We start from the raw sequence: 18,174 nt of genomic DNA, 5'->3' as shown, positions 1-18,174 counted from the left end.
AGCGCATGTATATGTTACGTCTATAGACTGTACTCCTCTCTACCTCTCCTACATTGCTCTACTTCATGTCCAAACGCAAAATACGCATTCCGCGTGTTGTACGCTCAACTGTTGGCGCAGGCAGGCTTTCATCATCTCTTACTCAAACGCAAAAGCTGGGGCCAAGTGCAATCAATGAAAAGCGAGTTCAAGCAGCTCTTCAAAGCTCTCAAGCAAGTGAAGGTCAGCTCCTCACTGCCAGATAGCGGGCAGGTTGCTAATCCAACCTTTAAGGCCTGAGTCGAGAGTTTCAAAAGGCTCTAGACGACCTTGCAGGAACGTCTCAGAGCCCTTCCCAAGACCCTCAGCCAATGGATGTTGACGACTTCAGTGCCAGCATAGGTGCAAGGGCTGGCGGGGGTGATCAAGAAGACAGCGACAGCGATGCGGTTGCTGAGAATACAGATGGCATAAAAATTGACATTCGGGATGTTATACAGCATGGGAGGTGAGTATTCAATAGGTTCTATAGAACGTTACTTTCAAACACAGTTTCGTAAGGTGGCATGGACGTCGGAAGTACAAGGATGCACGGACATGGAAAACCCGCATACAGAACCTCAATGCTGCTTGGGCTCCTCTTATTGATGAGATGGCCGATGCCTATGTCAAGTGGAAATATGCCGTTGGATTGCCTGACGGTTTCTGCGAAGCATACAGCTTCACCATTGACGTCGTCGACATACATACACTTGCAAGGGAGGCCACAATATCCAGGGGTGAAGAGACAAAGGCTGCTGTTGCACTTGTATATGCAGGCTACCTCGGAACGTCTCCTGAACTTCCTTCTCTCGCAGTATCTCTGAAAACCCTCGAGCTCTATTACACTCTCCGTCTCTTTAAGCCGTCCTTCAGCATCAAGGCCTTTGCAAAGACTACATGCCACCTGTATTTGGTATAGTCATTCTTCCTTCAACGATGCAGCCCCTCAACTTATTCATTTTAGCTTCCTTACCGGAGGGGATACCGCACTGGCCTTTCCAATGCATTTGACATTTACTTAGCAATCCGACGGAAGGTTGATGCTCAAGTTGCCAAGGAGTTAGGCCACGATTCTGACAACTATCGTGTTCTCAACAGCTGTCCAGCATGCTGCTACAAGGTGCGTAAATGCAGATCCTCCTCTACTCGATGTTACAATAAGATACTTTCTAGCTTGAAGATGAGCCGGACGTTGAATTTTCTCATATGTGGGTAGTAGATGGCAACAATTCACTTAAATGCATGGCGGGTGTTGGCAACCGGGAAGTATCCGACACTCGGGTCTTTGGAGAAAGTGACTATTACCTTTCTGCAGATTTCGTCAACACCTTTGCAAATGAAGTCACACATCCATCCCACGTCGTTGAAGATGAAGACCCCGATGAATCTCAAAGTGAGTGGGTTGACAAAGATCATGGCGACCCAACAGATGGAACAACAGACGGCAGCCTTGCACAGTGCACCAAAAATTGGAAAGCTGCTGCCGCTGATCAGCACAAAAAAATGTGGAGCATTTTTCAGGAGTCGGGATACTTTGTCAGTGCATGTAGACACGGGTTTGTCCTTTGGGTTGTTGACATGATCCGCAGTGGGGAGCTGTAAGTTTTTTTTCCATTGCCTGCATCTACATATCTAAAACTAAGATGCTGTGACAATAGCGCAAAGTATCCCTTGGCTGTGGTTGCCAAGGCACTGGAAGTGCTCGAACCTCGTTGGATTATGGGTTATGACATTGGATGTAGCTTCGAAGGCACCATCCGTCGCAGCTCTCTTGGCCCAGAGTTTCTCAAGCAGGGGTGCCGTACCTGTGTGAATGCATTCCACGGCTACTCGCATAATGCCACCTGTCAGCAAAAATACCATCCGCTTAGCATCCGTGGCATGGGCTTAAAAGATCTAGAAACTCTTGAACGACTCTTCTCATCATCAAACCTACTTGCTCCAGTCACTCGTTATATGACAGCCTACCATCGGCGCATATTCATTGACATATTCCTGCGCCAATGGGACCAAGAAAAATATCAGAACCTGGCGACAATGCTCCACAACAACTACGTGCAAGCTCTAGACATTCTTGAGGACGAAGCCCAAGCACTTCAGGCAGACCTCAAAGCCAAGGGTATCTCAGTTCAAGACCTTGAAGACTACTTTGTCGACGAGTTGAATCACTTGAAGGAAATGGGGAAGGAGGCCGAAGGAGACATACATGCCGTGGCCTATGTAGAACTTCTTCAGAAATATAGGGACGTCAAGTGAGCGTTGATTATTGTGTTTTCATTCCACCTCAGCTGAGTTTGTGAAGCTCGGCTTGCGAAAATGCTGCTGCTGACTTTCGTTCACAGACTCCTTCCGACTACCAGTTTCTCTCCTCAACAGCATCATACAGCAGGAACCTTTCTGACAGCCGTAAGTTGGAAACTAAACGGCGATATCTACAGGAGCAGTCGGACAAGTTACTTTTTGAGGTGGTGCAGATGGAGAGTGTCATGGGTATTTCGCAGCGGTGGGAACCAATCGACAAGGAGTATCTTGAGACGTTGAAGTATATGAATGCTCGGAAGTATCACCAGGCTTTGGAACGGCTTTACAAGCTAGTTATACAGCGTTTGTTTGAGCTTCATAAAATGAATCTTTCATTTACTGGTGTGTTTCTTACCCTCTATCTGTTGTTAACACTGGTAACGAAATTTCTACAGGCTACAAAATGCGTACCCATATATCAAATGCCCTTCAACGGCGTTCAAAGGCGATTCGAAATGCCGTCAAGACATATAACAACGCTGCAGTTGCCATTGGGCGACCGACACTGGATTGGACAAAAGTTACGCATTACACCTTTCTTGATCAGTTCAACATTCTCCAAGACACTCGCCACAGCATCCTGGACAAGAAATGGGCTGACCCCGTCGTCCGAAACCTTATGAAGCAGCACCGCCGAGTTTTACGTGCCAAGGAGGAGATTGGCTACTGTAATGTACAAATCCGCCGACTGCATACCTTTCTTCTTGACGAGGACAAGAAGTTTGATGAAACTTTACAGTGCTTGGAGGATCACTCGAATTATCACCCCGTCCTAGAATACATCAATCGACGGCGCGCAGTGAACCAACTACTGCTCAGCCGCATCCACCAAACTCAGGCTTTGCCAGGTTTCACTGGTAACAAGACTCCAGGAACGCGGGTAGGCAAGGCTCCCGCAGGCAACATTGGTACGGAATCTCCTCCATCAAGACTTCCCGACCCTGACTCTGACAACGGTGAGGATGGCGAAGATGATGAGGTAGTCGATGGGATGTGTGCAGTTATTGAGTTCATGTCAAACTTATCTACTTAGTTCGCAACACATATGTCTCAGTTATGATTTGGGTATTGAATTCACTCCTAATCTACACATGTCAACACCCAACCGACAACCTGATGTGCAAGGGTCTGATGAGAGACAGCACCCGAAGATGCAGATGAATTACATATAATTTTTTATTCCGTTCAACGTACATAAAATTTGAAGCAGATGTTACCACCAACAAGTAGTAGGTGTATAAGAGCATAGTGTCATGCCTTGCCTGATTTTGCTTCCTTACCTATCATATTCCTCCTTACTACCTCCCTATATCTCCCCACTGTATACCCAGAGCTCCCCTTGTCCGCTTTTACCATTATGTAATATGCCACATGGCTGTCACATGTATAGTATTTAGGCTGGGGACTCCCCTCGGAGCTCCCCAGCGTGTTATTGTCAAATCTTATCTGGAAACTCTTCCAACCTGGCTTGGTCCCTGTTAGTACAGTCTACTTGTACTTGCTAACAGGGCCTGACACGTCTCACCTGTCATACATTTCCTCTTTATCTGTTTCCCTCAACTCTGTTTCCTTCACCTCTGTTTCACTCAACTCTGTTTCTCTTCTCTGTCTTACCTCTCTGAACACCTCTCTCAACTTCCTGAGCCTCTCCTACGACTTACAGTCTACGTCGAGGCTCCACACCCCCAACCACCTCCATCCTCACCAACTACACCTCCTTCCCCCACTCCAGGACCTTTGGCTAGGTCCACCCAAGCTCCGCAACCACCACTGGTCAGGCTCCCTACACCAGTAGCGGCACTTATCCCACCTCCCCTTGTACGGCCTAGGCAGCTGTCCTGCTTGCTTAGGCCCAGTCCAGATAGGACGAGAGCAGGCCTTTTGTGCCAGGCCTCACACATAGGCTGAACGTTATTTATATTATAAAGAACAACATAAAGGAGAGTAGCAGGATAAGCAACGTTGAGTTAGCGTGGCATCGACAGGATGTTGAGTATATTGTAAGCAGTGCTCAGAGTGAAGGGAGTAATGAGCAGGAGTGAACGAGAGTGGCAGCAACGGTACAGAGAAGACCACAAGGTCGGCAACAGCCAGCAAGTATAAGAAAGCACGGCTGGTGCAGGGATTTGGCAAGTGAAAGTGCAGAAGGCAACGGATTGGGAAGCTGGCTGAAAGACAGATTGTTGGTTCACAGTTCTATGAGAAGCTTAGAACCTACGGGGTAGACCTTATTCGAGATGAGATGCAAAGGCACCCAGGCAAACTACATAACGAAGGTTATTGAAAGCCTCTGAAGTGACGCATATTACTCACAAGTTTTGAATCATATATGCGAGTGCAAGGCAATGGAGACAATGAGTTAGTAGTGGCAACCCAGAGATTTTTTCTGGGCGCTGAGAGAAGTTGGCGGTAAGAAGTTGAGCTGGCAGTTGGCTGTAGAGTTTGAGACATGGGACAATAACAACCAATCAATTCAGACGTTACCTCCGACATCCGAACCTCAAGCTCGAACATCGTTGAAGTGTTGTTAACAGCTTGCTCTTAAATGCTGATTTGCCTCGATAAGCTTAGGTTCCTTTAACAGTACTTGATAGGTGATGTAATGCAGAGTCTCCCTTAATGAGCAGAAAGAAATAACAGAGTAAATGGTATAACCGATCTGATTATTCTCAGAATTTTGTTCTACCAGAAACCACACTACAACAGCTCCTCAACAAAGAAGCCAGAGATTGAGGAGGGTCTACATGCTAAATGCTTGCAGAAGTATATATTGCCCTATGTGAATAGCTGTAGGTATACTCAATCAAGTTGTTTGAATTTCTGAAGATAATTTGGACTGCTAACGCTGCTCCTGCTTTGCTGCTTCCTCTGCCTCTGTTTTAATTTTCCTTTGCCAATTGTGACTGCGATTCTTTTGGCTTAGCATTGACTGTGTATGGTTGTTGACTTCACTCAACATGCAGGACGCGCAGGTAACGTCTCTTGAATATACAATGCAGAGCAACTGTAACTGCTGCGAGTCTTACACCATTAGTAAACCAATCTCTTCGTAGTTGTAAGATTTACTATATTGAATATTCAGCTTCTCCATACATATGGGCACGCATATATGTGCCAACAGCATTCGTCATGGAAAGCCACCGCTGGTTCAATCTTAACTAAACTCATATCCGAAGTTTCCAACAGACTTGATCTCATCGTTGTCACTAACTTCATCTCAGTCACAAAATCCTAGTTCGTTGAGCTGTTTTCTTTCACAAAGCTGAGTTGAAGTGGCATGAATATCGAAGGCTTTTAACTACAACATCACAACTCCTCGTTGTTCAATCCAAGTTCATTTAAAGTAGAAAAAAGCCCAAGCCCCATCTCCCATCGAGCCTTCTTCCTTAGCTTCTCCTCCTTCTTCTCAGCCGTTGTAAGCCCAGCCTGGAAATCCTCTTCGCTCTGAAACCCGTGGTCGACCCAGCGGAAATTACCACCAGGCGCATACTGTGTGAATGAGTAACAAATTTCACTCCTACCTATATGTGTATTAGAGTGACGGCAAACGCCAGATGGTATGGCCATGAGAGATCCAGGTGGAAATTCAACGACGATTTTGAGATCCCACAAAATCATATGCCCTCCCTTTTTCCAGTTGTACCAACCCAACACCCATATCCAACAGAGGTTGAATGGTAGGTTACCGAAATCCACGTGGGGAAGGCAGACAGTCCGCGGTCCAAAGTTAAATGCAGCGGCAGGAAGGACGCTGTTGTCGAATATGCGAGTCAGCAGCCCATCGCTTGAGAGCAAATCAGTAAAATGCTCCTCGCAATAGTTGTATAGGCGAGGGGCCCACGTCTTGAAGACACCTGAAAGCAAAGTAAATTGAGTACACCCAGTTAAAGAAACACAAACTACTTGTACGCACCAGTGGCAAATCCAGAAAGGCGTTGGAATGGTTTTGAAGACGTGAGCCTCTTGAGGACCGAGGTGTTTGCTGTGTTATGTACGATGTTCTGAGGATGCTGTTGGGGTAGACGTCATTTACATGGGGTTCCCGCATGCCTTATGAAAGCTTACCATTCGCCCGTTGCCGTGAGCAACGCCGGTGGACAGCGCCGGGAAGGAACCCCTACGGTGTTCCAGTTGCTCAGCTGAGAAGGAGCAGTTGCTTCGCTCACTCTGAATGAGTCTTGCTGCGTCCTCCGCACACTTTTTGACCCCAGGGTCATCGGGGTAGACAACCAGCCCATAAACGCGGCCCTCGGCGTCAGCAAAGGGTACAGTGGTTCTGTGGATAGAATGATTTAATAAACAAAGTACAGGAAGGTTGAGACGTACCCCGGCTCGCATTTTACGAGGTGAAACTCATCCACCGCCCCCGGGCCAACGAGTTCCCTCAACCGCCACGTCCTTCCACCGCCTTCAACACCCTCATCCCTAAGGCCAACATAGGCCGTTGAAGCTGCAGGCGCATCCTGCATTGAGAAACAACTCGAAAAGGAAGGCCCCCTGGCTGCAAATCGTTGAGCTGGATTCGTTCGCATGCGAATGTCTGCAGCAGCTTTGGGGGGGGCTTCGATCCTTCGCTTCTTGCGGTTCCTTTTGCTGGCCTTCTTCGAACATTCACGCTTCCTCTTTCGGGAGTTGGTAAGAGGCGCGTTTGAGGGTTCAGAATGCGGAGAGTCGGTTGTTGCAGAGGGTTTAGGGGAAGGCCGAAAGGAGAATGTAGGGGAGGAAGGCGGGGATGAGAGGTCCGAAGACGCATAGTCGGAGCCGTAAGTAAAAGTTCTTTTGCTATCTTGAAAGTCCAAGTGATCCCGGAGGCCCTCTGCGACGACAGATCGGAATAGCGCATTTTTGAAGTCGAAGCCCTCCTCAAATACGTAGGCGGATACCCCAAGCTCTCTAGCAAGGTCTAAATAAAGTACATCAGCAGATCTTGCAAAAAAACGCGTAGGAGGAGCCGAAATTTGGCAACGAGCGACGCGCCGGGTCTATCCAACGCGACGCGCCACCCTCGAATTCCCGTGGCGCAAGTATTCAAGGGCGACGTGAAGCATTGATTCCGCGGCTCTCAGCCCCCTGCGAATCGAACTTTCACCCCCAAAGCCAGCAGCCAAACCTCAGCCAACCAAATCCTTCGAATTTCCGTGGCGCGGATATTCAAAGGTTCGAGTGGCAAAGTTTAACTGATTGCTCCAATGCGAAGCTCAAGTAGAAAGGTGGGGTTAATAGAGTGCTCACCTGGTGACAACTTGAGCTTGAATTTCATCTGAGATGGAGCAGCCCGCAGGTCAAGTCGGCTGCTAACAATAAAGAAGCGCCATTCAACTTCAACAAAGTCAGCCACGGCGCTTCTTAGCATGTGACAGCGATCAACGTTATCAGATTTCCCGCCGGTGCTTAAGCGCTTAAGCTTTTTGTCATCTCTACAACTAAGGTAGGGCCTTCATATCGATGTCAACTTTCTCCAATTTTTTCTCACCACTTTCTTTTTCCCCCACTCATAAACGTCATTGATATGGAAGGTAATCGCTGCGTGTGCCTCAACGTTATCGGCCGTGAAGGTTCTCAAAAACCAGGAATTTATGAAACAATGTAAGTCGGCGTCAATCTCCTGAGCTACCGTCAGCGTCTCATTTGTCGCGGCAGGAGGTTCATGAAGGGTGGCTACAAACAGCCTCCCCTTCCATTGAACATCCAATGTCATAGCAGGTCCTTCGCAAAATACTTATACGGCCTCCTTCAACCCCTTGCGAATAGGTACTACAGGGAGTCCCCGGACAGCTTTGTTGACAAATTCATATCCTCCGAAGAGTTTCAGGAAGTGGCTACTGCAGCCAACGAGCAGGTTGATTTGGTATGGGTGGTGAAATATGGCAAGTTTGTTGGGATCTTTTTCGAAGGGTGCGTCGTCTTCTAAACGTAGCGGAACTTTGCTGAGGAGCTGCCTCTCTGAAAGGCTTGATGCGATCTCCAGTGTTGACGAAGCGCAGGAGTCAAAGTGGCAGCAAGCGTTTGCGTTCAGGACCTTCAAAGAAGCGGTTGTTTTCCAGCTGGGTAGCATTAAAAACCCCGACCATCACGTTTGGGAATATAACCCTAGAGAGCAGCCAAACGCTGCAGATGAGATACGCCAACTGCTGAATGTTGCAGAGGTAGAGCCGCCGTCCACTCCGCCTGCTCCTGCAACTCCACCAAGATTTCCAAGACCGATGCTTAGATCTTTAAGGTCTCCCAACCCTGACACTCCTCCCCCAACTCCCAGCCGTAGGAATCGGAGCCAAGCCGAAGGTACCTCTGTTGGGACTAGCTTCGTTGCCTCCCCGCAAATCACCGTCCACGTAAACCAAGGTATGTTCATTTCTTCAATAGTTCAGCAACGGGAGTGATAGGCAATCTCATCTCAGATCCGTTATCTGCTGGCCGACGTTCGCTGTTCCACACTGGGGCATATTGGAGCTGTCGCATTCTGAGGAACCTTCAATTTGACGAACGTTCCGCAGGCAAGGTTGAGGATGCCATTCGAAAATTCAACTCGAAGGAGGAATTCTTGCAGTGGTTCAATACAAAGTGTACAGTAATCTCAGAGGACTGGGCAGAGCTTCTCTGGGACCTTCACTCGGAGTTGTAATAGGGTCGTAGCATTCTGAATTTCATTTCAATTTACGAAGTTTCAAAACCTTTGATGCAACGGATTTACTTGAGTTGAAGAACTAACCTCAGCACTGTCTGTGAGCTCAGGCTATGGCCCGAAAAAATGCACCTGCACTCCAGCGATTACTGGATGCTTGTCGGAAAGCAGGTTCCATTACTCGGAAAGCTTGGCGGGTTCGAACAAAGCGCCCTGCAGTCAAATTCTCTGCTGCAGATAGGAAGGAGAAATGCCTGAGGCGGCTGGAGAAGAAAACAACTTACAATGCAGCCATTAACGAAATACATAAACAGCTTCGCGAGGCAGCTGCAGAGGTCTGCTCCCGATTTCCCGACCACACCTTGGAGCGGGTGATTACAGACGTCTTCCAGTCTCAAAGGCTCAAGGACTCTTCTAAAGATATAAGCCGTTACTCTGCATTTACCAGCTTACAGATGTGAACCCTCGACGCTAATACCCCTGAAGGACAGCCCCGCCAAAAAGTCAACCAGCTCTCCCACATAATTGCTGAGAAATGGCGTGGAATGACGGAGGAAGAGAGGGTGGCTGCAACGGAGGATGAAATAGTGGCACTTCGTGAAAGGAGAGAGAACAAAGAGCTTGGGATGTGGCACAACGCTGACGTTAGTGCTACCCACGACTCTAGCATGACGGTCAGTCGCGTCAAGGAAGAGGTGCGTTTACAACAGCTCGCACATTTTATAGCAGCCAACTCACACTTACCTAGTTGACATGCCTTGCTGCACGCACTGGAGATGAATGCATTCTTGTTGTTACTCGAGGCTCCCTGTCGCGGTTCCGTCCTCCAGAAACTTACTGCTCCAGTGAGAAGTCTGAAAGCTTTCTTTCAACAGTAATGAAGACCTCAGGCGCAGACCTTGCAATGCGCATGGATGCATTTATGGTTTTGGGGGTAGAGGGAGTGGCCCGCAACCATGTTCAAATCCTTACCGAGATGAAGTCCAAAGTTTCTGCCCTGATTCTACAGAAGTTGAGTAAGTCTTCTGCAGAATTTGTCAAAATGTCTATTCAAATCCTCTACAGAACAATGTGCTGGGAAATATGAAGTGAAGAAGATGTTCTATACAAATTTCGAGGAGCACGTCACGCGGCCGTTTGGGATTGTAATCAAGAACTGGCCGTTGAAGGAGTTTAAAAACCCAAGTTCTATCAGCACTCGAGCTGACGTGAGCATCCTCTGGAATGCTTGGGAGACAGGGACAGCCCACTTTTACATGATGACGCGCGAGGAGCACCAAGCTTGGGAGCAGAAGCAGGACGAAGCCTTGGTGGAGGCGCGGGGAAGGCTGCAGGGAGTGAGGGAGAAGCATGCGGCTGAGCAAACAGTTCAGGAGGAACGTTCAAGAGAAGAAGAAGACGCACCAGCAGGGGGTGGAGGGTGGGAAGGGGGCCTGCCTCATGCAGGTGAAGGAAACCCTCCCCCTACTCCCACTACAACCTTCGTCCATGCAACTGTCGTAACAGATGCCAACGGTGTTGCTGTTCACAGCCACTCACGCACTCGCAAGAAGCGGTCCGATGCTGGGAAGCCCCGCAAGAAGAGGAAAACCAACATTTCCCAGGGCCAAGAGGGCGGTGCTGAGGCCTAATGTTGCTTGTAGCCTTACGTAGTTAAATCGAAGTCGGTCGGTACACGTATTTAATGCAACTTATGAACTGCAACTTATGAGCTACAAAAAGTCGGGAGTCGGGAGTCGGGAGTCGGGAGCCGGTGTCAAGTAGATTAGCGCTGTCAACGACGGGAGGCGCTTGTTCAGATGATTCGGAACTGAGAGTGATGTGGCGGACTCACTCCCGCACAGTTCCGGTGGTTTTGGGACTTATGTCATGGTCTTTTCGACTGGGCTGGGCCTCTACCATATTGAGAAAAGCTATCAATATTGCCAGAAATATTGGCAATGTAGGGGATAAAGCGAGATCAAGGGGCATAGCCCTGTCATGCAGACTGATATGTCAGATCTATATACTCCAGTTGTTGTGATGTTGAGGTGCCCCTACGCTCTCTGGTTCACATTGAACCATATACGAGGTTCCCCGATTATCCGCGACCAGTCTGCGATGGAATTCCAAAGCTCTTTCTAGATTCGATCCAGAAAGTTCCTCCGACAGCATCAGAGTGTCTGATTCCGCTAGTAGTGTCCGGTGTCGGGTCTCCTGCGAACACAACATCACTTCAGACTCCTCACTCCTCACCAGAAGCTGGTGCATATGCCTCATGGGCGTGTACGTGTATACCGTCTGTCTGCTACGGACCCGGACGGGACTATCCTGATCAGGCATTGACTCCACTGGGGCCAGGAGGTGAGCCATGGTGTATCTCCTGCGCCTACAATTTTTTGCAGCGATTGCGTTAGCATCCTCGTTACTTTCCTCATCAATTTTAGCTGCCGCCGCCGCTAGATTTGCATTCCGAAGTATCTGGATAGCCTGGTAGTTTGGGATGTTAACCCTCGAAGGGGGAGGTTCGAATCGTACAGCTCCTGATCTGTAATTAGATGCTCGGTAGAATATACGCAGACCTGCTTCGCCACAGAAATCCTTCTCTTTTCCATGGGTATGAGGGAGGAGGGGAAGTATTCCCCTCGAGTTTTGGAATGATCGTCCGTAACGAGCCTCTGCCTCTAGCAATTCTAACATCCTTTCTGGGTCCAATAGGACGTTGTACAACCAGAGAAAGTCTGATCGATTTGCTGGGGTCATCAGCCACCACTGAGCCTTCTCTGGGAGGTCTATTTCCAGTTGAGTTCCCACTGTTAGGAACTGTACTCGTAGGTCTGAGAACTCGAGACCGTCTCCCAATATTTCAATCCCCATTGACTCCAATACCTCCCTTAGGACCATAGCTACATCCTCCGGGATACACTCCTGAATTCGAATGACGCCTTCCAGATGCAATGTCATTTCGGACAAAGGTTGTACTGGGAAGTTGGTCCTGCTATGGTGTATTGCGTGTGTACGCTCCCAGTTGGGCGTATTCATAGCTGGGCTCTTCAGGAGACTGGAGAGCGAACTTCCTCGTCTCGGGGGAGGAAGGTTAAGGGACTGTACTGAGGGAGTTGGTAACCTCCGGGATGATGTCTGAGACTGTTCGGATGCAGTGTCAAGTCCATGCCTCGGGCCTCCATTCCGCCGCTCGGTACTCTGAAGATCCACTCCTTATTGTTCTTTCTTGCTACACATACCCTTTTGTTCTAGTCTCACCTTATTGTCTTTTACTCTACCCTACAGGTACTACTCGTATAGCTCCTAGTAGTTAGTCTGGCGCTCCGCACCGCTGCGCTGTTCCGTAGATATAAATACTGCCTGTACGCTACTGTAGTTCCTCAGTTTAATTATCAACTTAGATCAACTTAGATCTCCCTTCTCAACTTAGCTCTCCTCTAAGTCTTCAGGCTCAATGCCTTGAAGTACGTTCCACTCGACCTTAGGACTTGAACGTTCTCTGGTCCGCTCCTCGTCATCGGCGATACCGCCGCTCTGACTTGGCTGCTACTTAGCTCCTCCCTCTATACTCTTGTTCTCCGGGGACTAACGGCGTAACGGCGGTGTTGTTAATAACTTCACTACTGTCCCACTTGTCTTCTGCACTTAGACACCTTGTGGCCCTGGCACGGTTACATGGTGTACATGATCTTAACAGTATAATTAAACTCAATCCGTTAACGTCGTACTGACATATCATTTTTTATGCCTCCGAAAACCCGAGCTCAATCTAGAGCTAACTCCGAAGAAAATACTTTCTTCACTACAGCCCAATCATTTGCCCCTTTCTCCGAATCTATTTCTGCCATCGGTCAACCACATCGCCGTAATCGCGGTTTCGGTCCAGCCACTGTCCCTACTACGTCGACTCTTCCTGAAGCCATGGAAGAAGAACAACAACAATTTGAGTACAGCACTTTGTATACCGGTGATGGACAACCTGTCCAAGTCCTGACCCCTCGCCGTGGACAACCCCCCGTGGTCGCTCCGGCTCGGGGCCGCTCTACTACTCGAATTGATTCTCCAATTCTCCAAGCCATAGCCCGCCGTACGGGGAAACAACCCCAACGTCGTGCTGCTTCAGAATCTCCTCGTGACCCACCTCCTCATTTCGATTTGGACACTGGTGATCACGATGATCAGGACCCTCCTGTCGACCCCGACGATCCGGGTGCCGACAATAACAACGACGATCTGGATGACGATTCCGGCGGTTTACCGCGTGGTGAGCCTGGTGGTCCTGGTGGTCCCGGCGGTCCCGGCGGTCCTGGTGGACCTGGTGGACCCCATTCTCCTATCTCTCCTGACATCCCCAACGAGCAACGAGCTATGTTGGAACTCCTCTCGGGGTTCAAGGGCTCCATTGAGACCCTTGGTACCGTTCTCGCCGCCCTCGGTCGTCCCTCTGACAGCTCTGAATCCAAGAGCAAGGTCAAGGAGCCAGAGGTATTCGACGGTTTGGATCCCCGAAAACTCAAGACGTTCTTCGTCAATCTTGCCCTGGTCTTCAATGACCGTCCCAAGTATTTCACCGACCAATGGAAGGTGAACTACACCCTTTCCTATCTCAGTGGGTCAGCCAAAGAATGGTTTGTCCCTGATATCCTCGATCCGGATCTCGACTCGCTGCCGGCCTGGACGTCCTCCTTCAAAGCCCTTGTAAAGGAGCTTCAGGACAATTTCGGCATTTACGACGCGCAAGGCGAGGCCGAAGATTCTCTCGGTAATCTGAAGATGAAGGAAACCGAGAACATCCGGAAATACAACATCCGGTTCAACACCCTGGCTGCTAGTACCAACTGGGATTCTGCTGCCCTGAAATGGGCTTATGGACAAGGCCTAGCTGAACGCATCAAGGACAAAATGGCGCGTTTGCCCGAACCGGCGACGCTCACCGACTACCGTCAAGAAGTTCTTCGTATTGACAATCGTTATTGGAAACGCGAGGAAACTAGAAAGCGTGAGGCTGGTAAGCCTTTTGTTGCTCGGAACCCGAAGAAGGGTTCCTCGGACTTCAAGACTGGTTCTTTTAACCAGCATAACAATTCTCAGCCTTCTGGCTCTTCGGCGCCGTTCACGCCGAAGCCTAAACCCTTCTCTGGTGGTAAGCCTAACAACAATGGTAAGCCCCAGAACTCTTCGAATTCCGGTCAATCCGGCGGTCAGCGCCCCGCATTCAACCATCTTGGTGCAGATGGGAAAGTCCTTCCCTCCGAGAAGGAAAGAAGGATGAAGAACAACCTTTGTCTCTTCTGTGGTGGTAAGCATCAGATTGCTGACTGCAATAAGCGAAAGGCCCGAGAATCGAAGGGCCGTGCTGCCGAGGTTGAAGAAACCCCCGAAGCAACCATTGAGGTTGTTGAAGAGGAATCGGAAAACTAGTCCGCAGCTCTTGTTCCCCGGTACGAAACGGGAGCTGCGTTGATCAGGTTCGTACCTCACCTGGGGAGTTATATCTCAACGTGTCCGCTCTTTCTTCCATTGAACGATCTCTTGTAATATCTTTGACTACTGAATTTTCTTTATCCGATTCGGCCGCGCCGGCCGAACCCATTTCTGCTCTTCTTAAATTTCCTACTCTTGTTGATTCTGGTTCTACTGACTCTTTCATCGATACTCGTTATGTTTCACAAAATTCTATTCCTACGACCAAAATCTCTCCTGTTAATCTTCGTCTCTTTGATGGTTCATTATCTTCTAAACCCATTACTGATATGGCGAATATCGCCGTTCGGTTCCCTTCTGGCGAGCTGCTCCTATTACCCTTTTATGTTACTCATTTAGATTCATCTTGTAAAGCAGTATTAGGTTACAGTTTCTTATCCCGCTACAATCCGTTGATTGACTGGGCATCTCGAAACATTACGTTCCGTAACACTTCACACTTTGATTCTCCACAGACGTCTGTGCCTTCTGCCATCAACCCCGTTGTTGCAAAGGTTGCTGTTCCGCTACCGGAACTTTCGCCGTTGGCTTCACCGACAATTCTGGAGACCCCTCCTGGGGACTCACTTCACTCTCGCTCTTGCTCCTGCTCTCGGACGTTACGGGCCAAGCCCCTTTCGTCTAAATTTCCCTTTGAACCCATCTATTCTTACCCTACGGTCTCTCAATTCGCTGCTCAACTGGAAACTCCTGAGGTCGACATTGCACTCATCAGTGCTGCAGTCTTTAACAGGGCTTGCAAGGACGCTGGTATGGAACCCATTCTTCTTCGTGCTATCCACTCAGAGGTCGCAGCCCGCGCCGCCGACCGCTCTTCCACCACTCCTACTGTCCCTCCACTCCATCCTTCTATCCCAGAAGAGTACACCGAGTTTGCAGACGTCTTCGACGAGATTGCTGCAGATTCATTACCTGAACACAGACCCTACGACTTGAAGATTGACTTGGAAGAAGGCGCTTCGCCGCCTCTCGGCCGTATTTATCCTTTGTCTGAAAAGGAGCTAGTCGCCCTTAAAGACTTTATTGACAAACAGCTGGCTACTGGTGCCATCACCCCATCATCCTCTCCTCACGGCGCTCCGGTCCTTTTTGTCCCGAAGAAAGACGGCAAACTTCGCCTTTTCGTCGATTTCCGTGGACTCAATTGTATCACCAAAAAGGATCATTACCCACTCCCACTCATATCAGATCTTCTCGACGCTCCGAAAAGAGCTAAAATATACACCAAATTGGATCTCGCTCACGCTTATCATCTGGTTAGAATCGCTGAAGGTGATGAATGGAAAACCACCTTTCGGACCCGTTACGGCTCCTACGAATGGAAGGTTATGCCGTTCAGCCTTACGAACGCCCCTGCGGCTTTCCAGTGGTTTGTTAATGACATCTTCTCTGACATGCTCGATGTTTGTGTCATCATCTATCTTGACGATATTCTGATCTACTCTGATACGGCAGAAGAACACCAAGAACACGTTAAAGAAGTTCTTCGGCGACTTCGCCACCATCGGCTTTACGCCAACCCCGAGAAGTGCGAATTCAATATGGATACTGTTGAGTATTTGGGTTATATTCTTTCTCCCGACGGATTGACTATGTCCAAGGAGAAAGTTCAGACAGTTCTAGAGTGGCCGGTCCCAAGGAAGGTTAAGGACATTCAGTCCTTCCTGGGTTTTGCAAACTTCTATCGTCGTTTTATTTATAATTACAGTGATATCGTTGTGCTGATGACTCGGCTTACCCGAAAAGGCGCTCCCTGGATCTGGGACAGCAGCTGCCAAGAGGCCTTCGAAAATCTCAAAACTGCTTTCACTTCTGCGCCGATACTGGCCCATTGGGAGCCGAATCGCCCACTTATTGTGGAGACCGACGCTTCCGATTACGCCATTGCGGCTATTCTTTCCATCCAATATGCTGACGGTGAAATTCATCCTCTAGCCTTCCTTTCCAGAATGCTTCACGCGGCAGAACTCAACTACGATACCCACGACAAAGAGCTACTGGCCATCTTCGAGGCCTTTAAAGCTTGGCATCATTATCCGGAAGGCTTGGGCGATCCGGTGGACGTCGTCACCAATCACAAGAATTTTGAGTATTTTTCTACTACCAAGGTTCTCACACACCGACAGGTTCGATGGTCTGAATTTTTGCATCAATTTAATATGGTCATTTGCTTCCGACTGGGGAAACTCGGCAAGAAACCTGATTTGATAACTAGACACTGGGACGTCTATCCCAAAGAGGGGGATATCAGCTACGCCCAAGTGAACCCTCATAACTTCCGTCCTATCTTTACTAACGAACAACTCAATGCGTCTCTTCGAGCTACCTTCCTGGAAAGCCTGGTTTTACGAGTCTGGATTATCATGGATATCGAAGCCCTACACCAGGCCATCATTCTCGCCCTTCCCGCCGACCCGAGCTCCGTTGTTGGTTTGGAACTTGCTAAAGATCCTTCCAATGAATGTTGGAGCTTAGGTAGTGACAAGCTACTACGCCTTGACGACCGTATTTATGTTTCTAATCACGGCGATCTTCGCCTTCAAGTCCTTCGTTATTTCCATGATCATCCCCTCTCCGGCCATTTCGGCCAGAACTGCACTCTAGAAGCTGTACATCGTCAATACACCTGGCCCAAGGTCACAGACTTTGTTCATGACTACGTCACTTCCTGCACTACTTGTGGTCGCAATAAGCCTCGCCGTCATCAGCCTTACGGCTTGTTGAAACCTTTGCCGGTTCCGGTCCGACCATGGGATTCCATATCCATGGACTTCATTGAGCAACTGCCAATGTCGAATGGCTACACAGCTATCCTAGTCGTTGTGGATCGATCTTCCAAGCAAGCTATATTTATTCCAACTTACGACACCATTACTTCCGAACAACTAGCAGAGCTTTTTGTTATTCATGTCTTCTCCAAGCATGGTGTTCCTAATCATGTCACTTCTGATTGTGGTTCCGAATTTGTTTCGGCGTTTTTCCGGGCTCTCGGAAAAGCGCTCTCCATGGAACTTCATTATACCTCTGGATATCATCCAGAAGCCGATGGGCAGACTGAGCGTGTCAATCAGACTCTCAAGCAGTACATCAGGATCTATTGCTCCTATCAACAAGATGACTGGTCGCCTTGACTCCCGATCGCCGAGTTCGCCTATAACAATGCTCCCAATGCTTCCACAGGTATTACTCCGTTCTTTGCTAACAAAGGATACCATCCAAATATCACTGTTCAGCCCGAGGCCGACATGAAGTCTGATCTAGCCAGAGACTTCGTCGTCAATCTCGATGAACTCCACGCTTTACTTCGAGAGGAAATCCTTTTAGCTCAATCCCGTTACAAGGAACAAGCTGACAAGAAAAGAATCTCGCACCCGGAGTTCCCGATTGGCTCTGAAGTTTTTGTCCTTGCTAAGCACATTCGCTCTACTCGTCCTACTGAAAAATTCTCTGAAAAATATCTTGGTCCTTTCAAGGTCATCAGTCGACCTGGTACTTGTCTTATGAGCTCAAGCTCCCGGACTATCTTCGCCGGATTCACCCTGTCTTCCACGTCTCGCAGCTGGAGCCGGTTACGCCGAATCCATTCCCGAATCGTACTCAATCTCCTCCACCTCCAATTGAAGTTGATGGTGAAGAGGAGTACAACGTTGCCGAAATTCTGGACTCCAAGCTGGACAGAAGGTACAAGCGTTGTCCCTTACGTTACTATATTCGGTGGGCCAGTTACGAAGGTACCGACGATGAATTCTCCTGGGTTGCTG

At 48.9% G+C, this 18,174-nt stretch overlaps 4 protein-coding genes across 4 annotated transcripts; 3 read left to right on the top strand and 1 right to left on the bottom strand.

The window, feature by feature from the left end:
* Window positions 1-631: 631 nt before the first annotated feature.
* On the top strand, window positions 632-3,355 carry C8R40DRAFT_1051177 (uncharacterized protein; the record flags this gene model as incomplete). The annotated part of the gene is made up of 6 exons (XM_046224690.1): window positions 632-934; window positions 986-1,141; window positions 1,195-1,619; window positions 1,680-2,273; window positions 2,324-2,664; window positions 2,718-3,355. 6 exons carry the CDS (start codon window positions 632-634, stop codon window positions 3,353-3,355), a joined length of 2,457 nt encoding a protein of 818 aa, XP_046083990.1.
* A 2,399-nt stretch (window positions 3,356-5,754) lies between these two features.
* Window positions 5,755-6,483, bottom strand: C8R40DRAFT_1015112 (uncharacterized protein; the record flags this gene model as incomplete). The annotated part of the gene is made up of 3 exons (XM_046222919.1): window positions 5,755-6,176; window positions 6,236-6,332; window positions 6,388-6,483. Coding segments are annotated over 3 exons (615 nt in total), but the record flags the coding sequence as incomplete, so codon positions are not given.
* Window positions 6,484-7,831: 1,348 nt separating this feature from the next.
* On the top strand, window positions 7,832-8,944 carry C8R40DRAFT_1172954 (uncharacterized protein; the record flags this gene model as incomplete). The annotated part of the gene is made up of 4 exons (XM_046231944.1): window positions 7,832-7,908; window positions 7,963-8,217; window positions 8,273-8,664; window positions 8,721-8,944. 4 exons carry the CDS (start codon window positions 7,832-7,834, stop codon window positions 8,942-8,944), a joined length of 948 nt encoding a protein of 315 aa, XP_046083988.1.
* A 524-nt stretch (window positions 8,945-9,468) lies between these two features.
* C8R40DRAFT_1017725 (uncharacterized protein) lies at window positions 9,469-10,230 on the top strand (the record flags this gene model as incomplete). The annotated part of the gene is made up of 3 exons (XM_046222950.1): window positions 9,469-9,639; window positions 9,693-9,960; window positions 10,010-10,230. Coding segments are annotated over 3 exons (660 nt in total), but the record flags the coding sequence as incomplete, so codon positions are not given.
* Between the last annotated feature and the right edge of the window lie 7,944 nt (window positions 10,231-18,174).

The sequence above is a fragment of the Lentinula edodes genome, assembly GCF_021015755.1.
Source record: "Lentinula edodes strain Le(Bin) 0899 ss11 chromosome Unknown C8R40scaffold_28, whole genome shotgun sequence".
NCBI classification, from domain to species: domain Eukaryota; kingdom Fungi; phylum Basidiomycota; class Agaricomycetes; order Agaricales; family Omphalotaceae; genus Lentinula; species Lentinula edodes.
Note: the sequence above shows the minus strand (reverse complement) of the source record. Positions and strands in the feature narration are given on the sequence as shown.